This window comes from Eupeodes corollae, chromosome 3 (assembly GCF_945859685.1).
Source record: "Eupeodes corollae chromosome 3, idEupCoro1.1, whole genome shotgun sequence".
Taxonomy (NCBI): domain Eukaryota; kingdom Metazoa; phylum Arthropoda; class Insecta; order Diptera; family Syrphidae; genus Eupeodes; species Eupeodes corollae.
Genome location: NC_079149.1, coordinates 4,471,572 through 4,486,159, shown reverse-complemented (window position 1 = coordinate 4,486,159; position 14,588 = coordinate 4,471,572). Strand labels below are relative to the sequence as shown.

General features: G+C 38.3%; 1 protein-coding gene across 1 annotated transcript; it reads left to right on the top strand.

Annotated features, from left to right (window-relative positions):
- The first annotated feature begins 7,841 nt into the window (after positions 1-7,841).
- On the top strand, positions 7,842-10,602 carry LOC129949291 (leucine-rich repeat protein soc-2 homolog). The gene has a single exon (XM_056060660.1). It carries the CDS (start codon positions 8,520-8,522, stop codon positions 10,101-10,103), a length of 1,584 nt encoding a protein of 527 aa, XP_055916635.1. The 5' UTR covers positions 7,842-8,519; the 3' UTR covers positions 10,104-10,602.
- The last annotated feature ends 3,986 nt before the right edge of the window (positions 10,603-14,588 follow it).

Here is a 14,588-nt window from a genome sequence, read left to right as displayed (position 1 = left end):
TTTATTGGTAAATAATAGCTAGTGCAGTTACTTACTTAAGGTGGCGCTACAGTCCTGTGTGAACTAGGGCCTCACCCAACAAACTTCTCCATCTAGCTCGGTCCCTAGCTAGATGTCTCCAGTTTCGCGCTCCAAGTTGGGTGAGGTCACCTTCCACTTGTGCGCGCCACCTGATCCGCGGCCTTCCTCTACTGCGCTGTCCTGTGGGTGCGGATTCGAAGACTTTCCGGGCCGGAGCATTGGTTTCCATGCGCTCTACGTGACCCAGCCATCTTAGTCGTTGGACTTTTACTCTTCTTGCTAAGTCTACGTCGCTGTACAGCCCGTACAGTTCGTCGTTCCATCTTCTCCTCCACTCCCCTTCGATGCATACGGGACCGTAGATCACACGAAGAACTTTTCTCTCGAAGCGACCCAAGGTGCTTTCATCCGCTTTTGTCATGGTCCATGCTTCTGCACCGTATAGCAGGACGGGGATGATAAGGGTCTTATATAGCAACACTTTGGTCCCTCGAGAGAGGACATTACTACTCAATTGCTTTCTTAGTCCAAAGAAACAGCGGTTAGCAAGAGTTATTCTGCGTTTGATCTCAGCGCTGGTGTTGTTTTCTGCGTTTACAGCGGAGCCTAGGTAGACGAAGTCCTTGACTACCTCAAAGGTACGTCTGTCGATTGTGACGTTTTGTCCAAAACGTCGGTGTTGTATGTCCTTTCTAGACGACAGCATGTACTTTGTTTTGCCCTCATTAACCGTTAAACCCATTTTTGCCGCCTCTGCCTCAATACTCACAAAAGCCCCATTGACATCACGCTGAGTTCTTCCGATTATGTCAATGTCATCAGCATATGCCAGTAATTGGACAGACTTTTGAAAGATAGTGCCTCTAGTGTTGACGTGTGAGCTCTGCACTATTCTTTCAAGCACGATGTTAAAAAAATCGCATGACAGCGCATCACCTTGTCTAAAACCTTTTTTGACATCAAAAGGTTCTGTTAAGTTGTTTCCAACCTTTATGGAGCAGCGTGAATTCTCCATGGTCATCCTGCACAAACGGACGAGTTTGGCAGGGATGCCAAAACTAGACATGGCTCTATACAGCTCGTCCCTGTAGATGCTGTCATATGCGGCCTTGAAATCGATGAAAAGATGGTGGGTGTCGATTTGGTGCTCTTGAGTTTTTTCCAGGATCTGCCGTAATGTGAATATTTGATCAACTGTGGACTTTCCTGGTCTAAAACCACACTGATAAGGACCTATCAGGTTGTTGACGATGGGCTTTAGACGTTCACATATTATGGCAGATAAGATTTTATAGGCGATGTTAAGTAGACTTATTCCTCTATAGTTGGTGCAGTTTAGAGGGTCTCCTTTTTTCAGGATCGGGCAAACAATACTGAGGTTCCATTCATCGGGCATGTTTTCTTCCGACCATATCTTACAGATAAGATGGTGCATGCTCCTAACCAACTTATCTCCAGCTGCTTTAAAGAGCTCGGCATTCAAGCCATCTGCTCCAGCGGCTTTATTAGACTTCAACTTAGATATGGCAATCTTTACTTCGTCTAAGTCGGGAGGACGGGATTGTTGGCTTTCGTCGTCTATATCGAATGGGTCATCCTGCCTGACAGCGGGATTCAGTTCTTCGTCGCCGTTATACAGTCTGCAGAAGTGGTCCTTCCATATCCTCAGCATTGACTGCGGTTCCACTATGATGTTTCCACTTTCGTCTTTGCAGCCTTCGGTTCTAGGTTTATGTACCTGTGAATTTCGTTTCACCTGTTCATAAAACTTTCGAACCTCATTCCTGCTTTTATACCTCTCAACATCTTCGACCGCACGCTTCTCATGCCCTCTCTTTTTCCTTCTGAAAAGTCGGCGTTCCTCTCGCCTCTTCTGCTCATAGAGCTCACGAGCAGCTCTCGTCCTTTTATGCAGCGCCGCTTTGCGTGCCTCTTGTTTGGCTGCATTTGCCTGCCGACATTCCTCATCAAACCAGGGGTTCCTTGTTGGTGGCTGTTTGAAACCCAGCACATCAGAGGCGGCTTCTCTGATAGCATCTTGGCAATGTTGCCACTGGTTTTCGATACATTGTGTTGGCGGCAGAGAACTTCGAGAGAGGTTACTTGTCACTCGGTCGGAAAAGGATTTGGCGATCTCTGGCGATTGTAGCCGTTCGACGTTGTATCTTCTCCCAGCACCTCCCTGTTTTGCCTTGGGTCTGGAAATCCGAAGTGCTACCCTGGCTTCAACGAGGTAGTGGTCCGAGTCGATGTTAGCTCCTCGGAAAGTTCGTACATCCATAATGCTGGAAGCGTGTCTGGCGTCGATCGCAATATGGTCAATCTGGTTGACGGTAGATTGATCTGGAGAAGTCCAAGTTCCTTTGTGGATGTTGAGGTGTGGAAAACGCGTACTGGCTACCATGACGTTTCGCCCCGCAGCAAAATCTATGAGCCTGAATCCATTATCGGAAGTGTTGTCGTGCAGGCTGTTTTTCCCGATTATTCCACCAAAGATGTCTTCCCTTCCTAGCTTGGCATTAAAATCGCCCAGGACTATTTTAATATCGTAGCTAGGGCACTGCTCATATGTTTTGTCTAAGAGCTCGAAGAACATATCTTTGGTGTTGTCGTCTTTCTCTTCTGTGGGGGCGTGCGCGCATATCAGGCTAATGTTGCCGAATTTAGCCTTGATGCGTATGGTCATGAGGCGCTCATTGATGCACCTATAGCTCAAGACTTCTTGCCTAAGTCTGGCTCCAATGACGAATCCGCATCCAAATAAGCGCTGTTGGTTTTCGTGGTAGCAGTCACCATAGTAAATATCGCAGTTTTTCATCCTCTTTTTGCCCGGCCCATCCCATCGTATTTCCTGGATGGCGGTGATATCTGCTTTATATCGTTCTAGGGCCTCCGCTAATTCTTCGGCCGCACGTGGTCTGTTAAGGGACCTAACATTCCACGTGCATATCCGAAGTTCGTTGTCCTTTATTCGTTTGCGTTGGTTGTCAACAGTAAATCCGTCCGTATCCGAGGCTTGTTGGTGCTTCGCAACTTTGAAAGCTTTTACGTGGCCAGGAAGTCACCCCGACGCACAACCTCCAACCTGGAGGGCCAGATCCTAAGTATAACTCCAAGGATGGGGAGCCGGATAAAACCGCTCCTTACAGGCCTGGGCTCCGAATAAGTCGAAGAAGCCCTATAAGGTGTTCACTAAGTAGTTCAACCTAACTGGAACTGTAGACGCCACCGTTGATTCCATCTCGGGAATTCCTCCGCTGCCGTCTGGATAAGGAGAGGTGCCTTAGTGGAAACACCTCTCCCCACCTCTCTCGTTTGCTGCCCCCAACAACTTTCCACTGGGGTTGGAACCCAATCTCCAGTTGAGGTACTAGGCACCCGATGTTCACCACGTGGAGGTGAGAGTAGGAGTTGATAGACAGAGGTTGGTTTTAAGAAAAAACCTATGGACGCTTGTGTCCTCTTGAATGCACATGTCTACCATTTGAACAGCTAGTGCAGTAATGTAATTAATTATCTTATTTTAAATCCTTATTTTAAGTCCACATTAAACGTTTAATGTTAGGTGCAAGCATTGAAAGAGGTAGATTATATGTGAGTGAAAAAGAAAGAGATGGGTAGATTACAGCCCAAATGCAAACAATATTCTTGGATTCAACTTGAAAGATTTTGTATTGTTTGAGTGAAAGATAGATAGATTTCAAGGGTGTGAGATAGGGATGTGTAGATTGATTTTCTCTTCATCGTATGGACACAACGAACATAATAAAACCCAGTATTTAAAACAATGTATACAGGCACTAAAAGCCAAAAGAAGGGTGTGAGGGGAGATTTTATCGTTCCCCGTAAGTCCGTCTTGCCTACAAGCTCCCAGTTCCTGACAACTCAGTTTTCCTGTGTGAAAGGGGACAAATCAACGCGAAACATTCAGCGCCACAATAAAACTTTCTCTTCTCAAAATAAACTTACACTGCGATAACTGACGCGAAGCGAATCAGGCCAATCATTCACAATGATAACAAAAATGACAATGATAACAACAATGCCGTGTCGGCGAATGCGCCACTTTCACGTTAGTTTGGGAGAGCCTTTACACCCGACCAATGAAGAAAGTTTTGTTTTCGCGTCAAATGTTTCGCTTTGGTTTTGGGCGAGTCCTAACACACATCACACGTCAATAAATAAAGAGTGATTGTGACTGTGATTTTTGATGATTTTTGGGTGATGTCAAGTAGTCAACGCATTGAATATTTACGTTGACAGTCTAATCGTAGATCAATAATTCAACCCAATTTATTTGTATTCTAGTGAAAACAGAGCACAAGAAAAATACCAACGCATCCCCAAATAACAAAATCCTGCCAACCTTTAAGTAAAAAATATTTCTGGAACTGGATGAAGTGTCATTGGAACTGGATGAAGTGTCATTCTATTCCAAAACTTTATCTGAACTATTTATATGCACTATTTTTACTGCCTTATTTTTCCGCACTATTTCTTTGTTGTTGTTTATTATGTAAGATTTTTCTGCGCTGCATATACATTTACCAATAAAAAACGCCTAATATCATCTTCTAAATCGAAATAATTTGCAAAACAGCTCTGCCTGCAGGCACGTCGCGTATCACTCTGAATTTGTATTCCATTTCGCCGTTCGACCGCTTCATTGTCTAAGACCCGTGCATGCAAAATTTGATTTAATTTTAAATTTCAAAACATGCAACTTTTTCACATTAATTCAGTTTTTAATTGATTTGATGAATTTGATTTTAAAATGTTAATGTGATAGTCCGGGTTATTGCTTTTCAATGGAAATTGCAATCAAAAAATATCACAAGCTGAAATTATAGTATTTACATTTCTTTTCAGACGCAAAAAGGGGGAAATTAATAGTTTCACTTTTTAACGATGTGATCGTTATCGACTGAGTTTATCTTTTTTGTCAAAATAATTGTTTTTCTTTGTCAAATAACTGTGTTGATAGTTTTTGTTCTTTATTCTTTTGGCGTCTTCCGAGGGTAAAATGAATTAATTTATTATTTATACAGATCTGTCAAAACACAAACTCACTCTGTTTTTGAATGCCATGGAGCAAAATAAATTGATTTATTTTTAATAAACGATCAAATCTGCATATCTGGACTTTTTTTTTGGAAGATTTAACCGTCTTTGTACCATATTAATACAATTTCTAAAAATTGTTTAGCTGGGAATTTGATAGTTCTACGAGCACGAAATTACACTAGTTCAATGTGAAAAATGAAAAAAAAAAATCTAATCGGGTTTCATGCGCCACGAAAAAAATTATAAGGACATTTTTGAAGGAAATCTAAATTTACAAACGGAAAACCCTATAAGGTTAAGATCCGTGTTTTACTTACAACGATCCGTCGTCTTTTTTTAGCTTTGAAGCTCTAAGCACACTGAAGAGAAAAAGAAACACAATTTTGAGCTTGACACTTCACAATTAGTTTTTACTGAACATCTGACTGCAAAATTCCATCATCCTTTCAAGTTGCTTTAGGCGCTATCATTGAAATCGCTCCGGAAAAAGTTTGAATCGATATTTGACAGTGTTCCCTTGGATTAGAAATGAAAATTATATACTGATCGGACGGAAATCACACACACAATTTTTTTGAGAAAAAAAGTTTAATTACGCATTTATTTTTATTTTCCGGACGGTAATTCATTTATCTGAAGAGCTAATACTTGTATTTTCAAAAATGAAACGAATCGTTCCACTGATTTGTGTTTCAATTTCACACAATTCCAATGACAAATTTCTGTCAGTGCACATTTTTCGTTGGCTTTCAATCATGATTTTTTTCAATGACAGACATTTTTAATTGATGCTATAAACGACCTGTCAAAAAAATTCAAATGCTTGTTTTCAATGAATGAAAACCAATGGGCAGTTTCAGACGCTATAAGGGCTTTGAAAGTAAGGCAAGTTTGTATCCTCAGATTGGCCAGCTGCCAAAAAATTATTTTTCAATTAAGGCAACTTTAATGGAAGGTTGACTGAAAAGTTAGTCAAGAAAAATTTCCCTAACTATTAAACAAGTCTACTTCTGTAAAAATGACAGTTGATCATGATTTTTTATTCAACTGAAAGCTGAACTTTATTACTCAATGATTTATTTATTTTCTGCACAACTCCATTAAATGTTGTCTGTAATTGATTTCGTTATCAATTCGGAAAAGAAAAAAGCAATATTTCTTTACAATACAAAATACAAATCGTGATGGACTTATAGCTTGCCTGAGGAGTATTTTTTAGACAATAATGTTCTTGGTAGTTTTTGTACTATGAACATAAAGTAATGATTTGCGAAGTAAAGTTCTGAATTTGAAATTCATGACACTTGAAAAACTAACTAGTTGCCTTGGTCAAAATTTACGTCCAAATAATGAAGTTGACTGCAAAACCTGCCCTGAACCTGGCACTCCAATTTTTTACTGTTCCAATGGCATCAATAAACATCAAAAAGGGGGTACGAAGCTTTTGGTTATTTAATACCTATAATTTAATAACTTAAATTTAATGATTGCTCTAAAAGATGATGAATAAAACATTTCAGATCCCTCCTGTGCCAATGTTGAATGATGGATTTCGATGATAGCTTTGAACAGCCCCTTAGAGTATATTTTTTTGACTTACTTTCCAGTCAACTTTCCAATAAAGTTGCCTTAATTGCAATGCAATATTTTGACAGTTACCTTATATATGGTTGGAACCTATTAATTCAACCGAACACAACTCAATCCAATTGGAAATAAATTGTCACTAACTTGAACAAAGTTCAAATAAGATTGATTTTTCCATATGAAGTGGAAGTGAAACAAAATGTTTTTCGTCTCGATTCACTATTATACTTTTTAGAAGAATGTGTATGATTTGCAAATAAGAAACATCGTTCGAAATTTGTTCAGATAAATTTGAAATTTTCATACAAAACTTTTAAATAATTGGAGCTGTAAATTCCATCTTATGTTTAGTGTGATAGGGTTCCTTCTCAAATTGAAAAAAAAATAAGTAATATTTCTTTACTTTCCTTTTATAGTAGTACCTACATGATGGTTAGTGCGTTGGCCTGTCATGCGAGAGGTCTTGGGTTCGAACCCTGCCTGTTCCATCTAAAGTTTTTATTCAGGGGTACTGCTTCTTGTTTCTTGTTAAGAAAAAGTGCTTTTTCAAATTAGCCGTTTGGATTCAGCATATGAACTGTAGGTCCCCTCAATCCCTGGAATGGTTGAGAGTTGTAAGTCACTAGGCCCTGGTTCTCTACGGACTGTTGCGCCACCTATCTTTTTTTATTTATTTAATATTCCTTAACAATACAAAATACAGATAGTGATGGGCTTGTAACTTGCCTAAGGAGGGTTTTGTAGACAATAATGTTTTAAGTAGTTTTTGTTTTTAGTTGCCCTGGTCAAAATGTACGTTAAAAGAATGTAGTTGGATGCAAATGGAATCCCTACCATCACAGTACATATGTCAACTGTTGTATTGACACATTTGGACAATTATTGAAAAGCGTTTGAAAACATTTAACAGTGCTTTTTAACAAGCTAATTGGCCTTTCAGGTGATTGAATGGAAACTTAAAAAATAATTTTATCTGACGGTTCTTTGCAAACAAAAATGGAACAAAAGCAAATTTAATGAAATATTTTCTACACTAAACAAAGTAAACCTACTCTTTCCTCTTCGATCATTAAAACTGACATCTTCACATTAAATCAAAATTTTAGTAAATTTTAGTAAAAAAAATTGATCAATTGGATTTTTGTGTACGGATTTGACAGAACGTTTGATAAAAAGCTCAGAACTTTGGTACAAATAATAAAAATTGCGATCTTTTAACACAGCCCAAATACCAGTTATTTGGGCTACTTCAAAAAACCCATGCACTCATCATATTTCCAATGAACTTCCAACTTTTCCACTCGCATAAAAGAGAACAATAAAAGAAAAACACCAAAAGAAAGAAAGCAGAAAAGCAGCCAACAACACTTTCGCGCACTACCACCACAAAGTGGGGTTAGAAAAATAAATCGCAAAAAAGAAAACCAAAAACGAAAAAAAGAGACGTCGTCGTCGTCGTCGAGAAAAAGGAAGAAAATTATAAAAAAAAAAAGAAAAAAATTAGATTTCAATTGTCAAAGGGTTCCTTCCTCCATATATCCAAATTTCAAATCCATTGTTCCAATCCCGTGAAATTCTCTTTGCTGATTTTACGTCGGACGTCGTCGTCGTTCTCGTTCTCGTTCACTTTACAACAATTTTATTTGCCTTTTTTGTGTGCAAAAGCGTGAAACTTAACTTTTATTTTGTGGTTGGTATTTTGTATAAAATTGTTGAAGGCCAGCAAAAGGATAAAAGGAAAAACTTCGACGAATAATATCGAATTGAAAATTCCCTTCACTAACTTCAACTTCAAAGGGGCAGCACCACCACCATCCGAAGAACGAAGAAACTTCTTGGAAAAAATTATGTCAGCACCACCCTCGAAGCAATTGTCAGCCAACGCTCCGGAGTTTATACCACGAGGATATACGCTCAATATTATACATAACATTACAAATAATCTAACTCCTCCTCAGCCAGGTAACTTTCCGCAGCAGCAGCAGCAGCCCCAACAACAGCAGCACCATCCCCCACAACAACAACACCACCACCATCATCAGCAGCAGCCTCACCATCATCACCACCAGCAGCACCATCACCACAACCATGGCCAGGCGGCTGCAATGAGAGATTTACCTCATCAAATGAATTCCATGAGACTGAGCAACAATGCGGCTCCTTCTGTGCAAGAACGTCTGCAGGTGAATCGTGGACCCCAACAGCAGCACTACCAGCAACCCCATCCTCAGCCTCATCACTACAACAACATGCACAACCAGCAGTTCCCTGGACGTGGAAGCGGTGGTGGCGGCGGCGGCGGCGGTGGCGGTGGTGGCTATAAGAACCATCAACAGCAGCATTACAACAACTCGCAGCAGCAGCATCGTTATGCCAATGGTGGAGGAGGGGGAGGCCAGCACCCGCAGCAGCGTCATTCTAGTCAGCACTCTAGCAACTCAAATGCCAACGCCGCCAACAGCGCCAACGTGAACAACCAACAACAGCCGCAGCAGCCACAAAACTCGACGCCAGCAAGCACAGATCCCAACCAGCAGACCGAGGAGGAGACCTTTGCCGTCAACTACGTCGAATCTCTGATCAACTGCCTCAATGAGAACCCCGGCTCTTTTGACTCAATCACCGCCAGTGCTCTGACCGTCTTCGAAGGTTTCGGCGCCAACGAGTACATCCTCAGCAATGCCATGGAGATGATCTTCAACCGTTCTATCGAGGAGCAGAACTTCCGCTACATGGGAGCCAAGCTGTACGGCCTGCTCGATCTGATTGATCTCAGGGAGGACAGTTCCTTCCGGGTGCTGCTCAACTTGAAGCTGGAATACCATCGCAACGAGATACTTAAGTACATGCAGAACGAACAATCCAAGGTCCGTGGAACAACCTTATTCCTCGCCGAACTGTACATGCAACTGCGCAATGATGGCAACCGCATCAAGGACATCGCACAAAACATCGTGTTCTCCATCAACCAGCTCTTGCGGAAGACCACACCCGAGAACATGAAATGCATTTGTTTGACCCTCAAACTGGCCGGCTACGATTTGGAGTTCGATTGCCAGGCAGACATGAAAGGCATCATGCAAAAGCTGACCTCAGTCAACGCCTTGGACGTCAGTACCAGTCGCATTCTCGAAAACGTGCTCAATCTACAGAAGAACAAGTGGGGCAGGATGTCAGAACCGCCAGCAGCCGTCATTCAGCCATTCAACAATGCCAATAGTGTTCGCTTGAGCGACGACCCAGTGTTCTACGGTCCCGATGGCCAGATCCTCACCGAGGAGGAGAGCAACTTCCTGGTAGCCAATCTCGCTTCCAACGAGGGAATCGAAGGATCCGACTCCGACCTCGAAGTCGACCCCGAAATGGATGCCGAAACGAGGAAAGCCTATAAGGCCTTCTTAAAGCAGCAGGATCTACAGCACCATTTGTAGGAATATCCAGTCGTAGTTGTTTATTCTTTCCCTCGCGCGCAGCAATGTTGAAACCGTACATTTATATACTATACATATACATTATATATATTTTTTTTATTATATTTTTCTTTCTTTTTTGGATTTCCTCCGACTTATTTTTATTACACAAATACCTACTATCTTATTATTGATGATCTTTAATTATATTAAAATGGCTAAGCTTAAACAAACAAACGAAAAATTGTAATTGTATGTTCAACTCTCTGATCCTGATTTTTTTTTAAATATTTTTCTTTCTTATTTCTTAAGTGTTACGATTCTCGAAAAAAAAAAGATAAAAAACCTCATCTCCTATCCTTGAACATTTAATTAAACAGAATGATTATAAACAAAGTTAAAAAACAAAAACAAAATATCACAAACTTAAATTTCTTTTAACAAGAAGATTAAAGTAAAAACCATAGAAGTTTCTCCCAATTTACCATTAGAATTAAAAAAATATATATTCAAAATGAAATATGTAATGTCTTTTTTTTTCATTTGTAAATTAGGGGGTTTCCTAAAGTCTACAAATAATTTAAAAGGTGTAAAATGATAAAAGGAAAGAATTGAGGACCTACGTTATGAAGAATGATATGTTTCATACGTTCAATTGATCACGACAACAAAACAATTAGGTACCACCTTTTTTGCCAATTGGATTGATTGTTTAATGAGGTGGTTAACACTTTTGAAGGTTTTTTGGAGAAAGCCAGGCCGATGATTTTTTTAAACAATTTGTGGGAAATTAAAGTAAATATTGACGTAAATTTAAACATTTGCACGAAGCGAATATCAAAACAGAATAGACTGAATAAATGTATACGCCGCGCAGTACAATTGGGAGTAGCTAACCTTTCTATGACCTATGGACAAGGGCGGATCCAGACTTTTATTCTGAGGGGGGTCACGCGCTTAACATATTTAAAGGAAGTTAACAAAATTTAAATGACGTTATGTACATCTTAACCTTAAATGTACACATTTCAAGGGCTGAAGTGACAACTTTAGTTATTAAATTATTTTAGAACGCTATTGTCCGGCAAGGTATAGTCCAACTATTTAATTTAGTAGATTTTCTTATTGTGAAATCATTCCAAGATTCTAACAGTTTTCTGAATATGCCATATTTAAGAGCAAAACACGATATTTTAGGGGGTTTTAATTGCTTTCATGAAGAAATGTACGAAATTGTTTTGAAAGTTTGCTTTCTTCCAAAATTAATATATTCTTTTTGTTGCTATTTATATAAATGAAAAAAGCTAAAAAAATTCAAAAACATGAGAAAGAATCTGACATCAAGAATTTTCTGTTTTTTTTTTTTGACCTAGTTTTTTTGGACTCAATATTCTGGAGTCTATTATTACTATCGCTATCAGTCTGATTGCTCATAGATTGGAGCTAATGATTGAAAATATTTTGATCTTAAAAGAGTCAACAAAAGTTTTAAAATTGAAGAGAGCAAAATGTTTGGTTCTTGAATTTAAGGAAATAAGTTCATTTAAGTATATAATTTCTCTAAATTTAAAATAAAAAAAAAAACTAAGGTAAACAAAGAAGCTGGGAAGAAACTTTTGTGTGGCAGTCACAAACAACACGTTTCAGAATTAGAAATTAGTTTAACAAAAGTTTCACTTATATATTTAAATTCTTGAAATTCTTGTTTAAATCTCAGTTCTAGAACATATTAAGCAAATTCACTTCAAAATGTAGATTTATTTAATTTGTTAAGCTCCTAACAGTTTTATACAACAGAAAATCATTTTTGAAAGAAATATGCTGCCCCTAATGACATTTTCGATCATTAAATATCAACATCAATTTCAAAAATTTGACCATCGACAAGAGCTTGCATTGAAAGACAAGATTATTGAAATCTGTTGATTAAGTTCTTGAACAAATTTGAAAACAAAATAACGGCTTTATGAGGAGTACGGAGCAATACCAAAACGTGTTTTTATTGTAGAAAGAAGCCGAATCAAAACAAAAATTGGACAAAGTTCTAAAAAAATCTATCGGTTCATTTCTGAAAAAAATCGACTGCTATTATTTTTAGTATTATAAAATTTAAAAAAATGCCTTACGCTAATCGGCTTAGTTTCGATCGGCACAATAAGTGGTTTTGGCTTTAGGAGCCAATACAGATAGACAGACGGATGGAATGGGGGACCGACTTTTTTTTACTTTTCTACCATTGTAATGTCATGTTTGATTCCAAATTTTGTACGAATGCAAAAGTTGCCATATACATAGTTCCTATGTGTCGTGCATACAAAAAATAAGATGGAATTAAAGGCTAGTTTCAGGAATTTAAAGGCAACTTAATATAAAATTGAAGATCTCTTATCCAAGTTTTCTCCTTTAGAACCTGAATATTTGCTCTTTTTCTTGGAAACAAATTTTATGAAAATAATTTAAAGCATTACTTAAGTTAGTTTATAGCTAATATGACCCCCCTCTGGATCGTCAATAGGTCAAAATTTGATGAATTTGTGCTAAGTTTTTGGAATAGTGCTGAATGTCGGATTCATATTATGATCTTGCTCCAGCCCTTAGTTAAAAGTGCTACTTTTTGCAACAAAGTTTAGAAAATAAAATATAAATTTTGTTTTGATATACAAAAAATTAAATTAATTAATTATATGGGTCATATGGATTAACTCAATACGATTAGTTTGAATTGAAGGGAATGCCTACAAAAATACAAACAAATTATCTCCCAGGGCGACCATGACCCCTACGACCCCCCACGGGATCTGCCATTGCCTATGGGCCTTGAATCATGTAGGAGTTATTTAAAGATCAGGATTTGAACCAAATCGGTAAATATGTATGTAGCTGGGTAGCAAACTAATACGTACCTAGGTATTAGGTGCAGAAAGGAGAACTAAGTATTTTTTTTATTTCAAACTAAGACAGTTTAGAATCTTAGGATTGATTTACACTATTTCTAGCAGCAAAGAAAAGTTTGCTGGGCTAGTTCGCACATACAGTCAGTCCCAATCGTATTTGTACAGAGCAGCGGAATTACTTTAAGTTTGAACTAAAGTTATTTGGTTTGAGTGATATAATTTGTAGATGCATTTTTATATTAAGCAAGACATTTTCTTCACATTTGCAAACCAAAATAGCAATCTTGACCGTTAACGAAAAAAGCCCTGGCCAAATAAGAGTATCAAGTTAAAAAAAAACACTCTTACTCATATTAATACACGATGCATCTTTTTAATGGAAATAATTATTTATTTATTTATCAAGCAGATTAATATAATATAATTAACAAATAAAATGTAATCTTACAGACTACAGAAACAAGGTTTTTAACTTAAGCAATAAAGTGAAATATAAATAAATATGTATATCTAAATATGTAAGGCTAAAACTTTTTCATGACCAGAGTTACTGTTGGAGAATTTGCCAATTCATCGCAAGAGGCAGTACTCGTGAAAAGACTTAAGATGGCATAGGCAGGGATCGAAACCAAGACCTCTGGCATGACAGTCCAACGCACTAACCATCATGCCAATGCCAAATAATGGCAGTGATTGACAAATTTAATTTAAATAATTGTGTTTTAATTTAAAGTTTGATTTCAAAAGTGATAAAAAGTCCTGTTATTCTATTTTATATTTCCATTTAAATTGTAATAAAATTATTGAATTTATGAATTTAAAGTGGGTTGATGCAAGCACTGCACACTAGAGAGGCGGGAAATTATTTTAAAAAAAACTGGTTTTGGAAGGCAAAACCTATAAAAAGATTCAAGAACTTCTTGGCTGTTCGGCGAAGATGATACGGAACGCCATAACCTTTGAAGGAAAAGCAGGTACGAGGGGCGGAAGCAATCTCTTACACCATCTTTTAAAAAATGTGTGGTTCGCTTTTTAAGGAATAATCCTACAGCAGCAGCTACAGACATTGCAGACGAGCTTGAGGTTCCGCGCGGTGTGCATACGCTGAGGAGAATACTAAGGGAGCATAACCTAAATGCTCGCAGTCCAAGAAAGCTTCTAATTTTAAAGAATAACCATATAGTCAAAAGGATAAAGTTTGCACGCGAGCAGTTAGGATGGTCTGCTGAAAAGTAAAGAAACATGGAATATAACCCCAAATTACACAACAAAAACAATTAAGCATGGGGGATCCAGTATAATGGTTTGGGGATGCTTCTAATATTATGGAATTGGCCCAATATACTGGATCAAAAGCTTAATGAATCAGCACTCTTACGTGGATATCCTTAAAAACAACATGCTACCATATGTCGAATACGAAATGTCACTCAAATAAGTTTTCCAGCAGGATAACGACCTAAAGCATACCAGTAGAGCAGCCAGACAATGGTTTCAAGATAAAAGGATTGAGGTCATGGAGTGGCCTGCACAGTCTCCTGACCCTAATCCCATCGAGAATCTTTGGGCAGAAATTAAAAAAGAAGTATTCAAGGCAAAACCATAAAATACC

Coding starts and splice junctions, on each gene's coding strand:
- LOC129949291 (XM_056060660.1), top strand. CDS start 8,520: ATGTCAGCACCACCCTCGAAGCAATTGTCAGCCAACGCTCCGGAGTTT.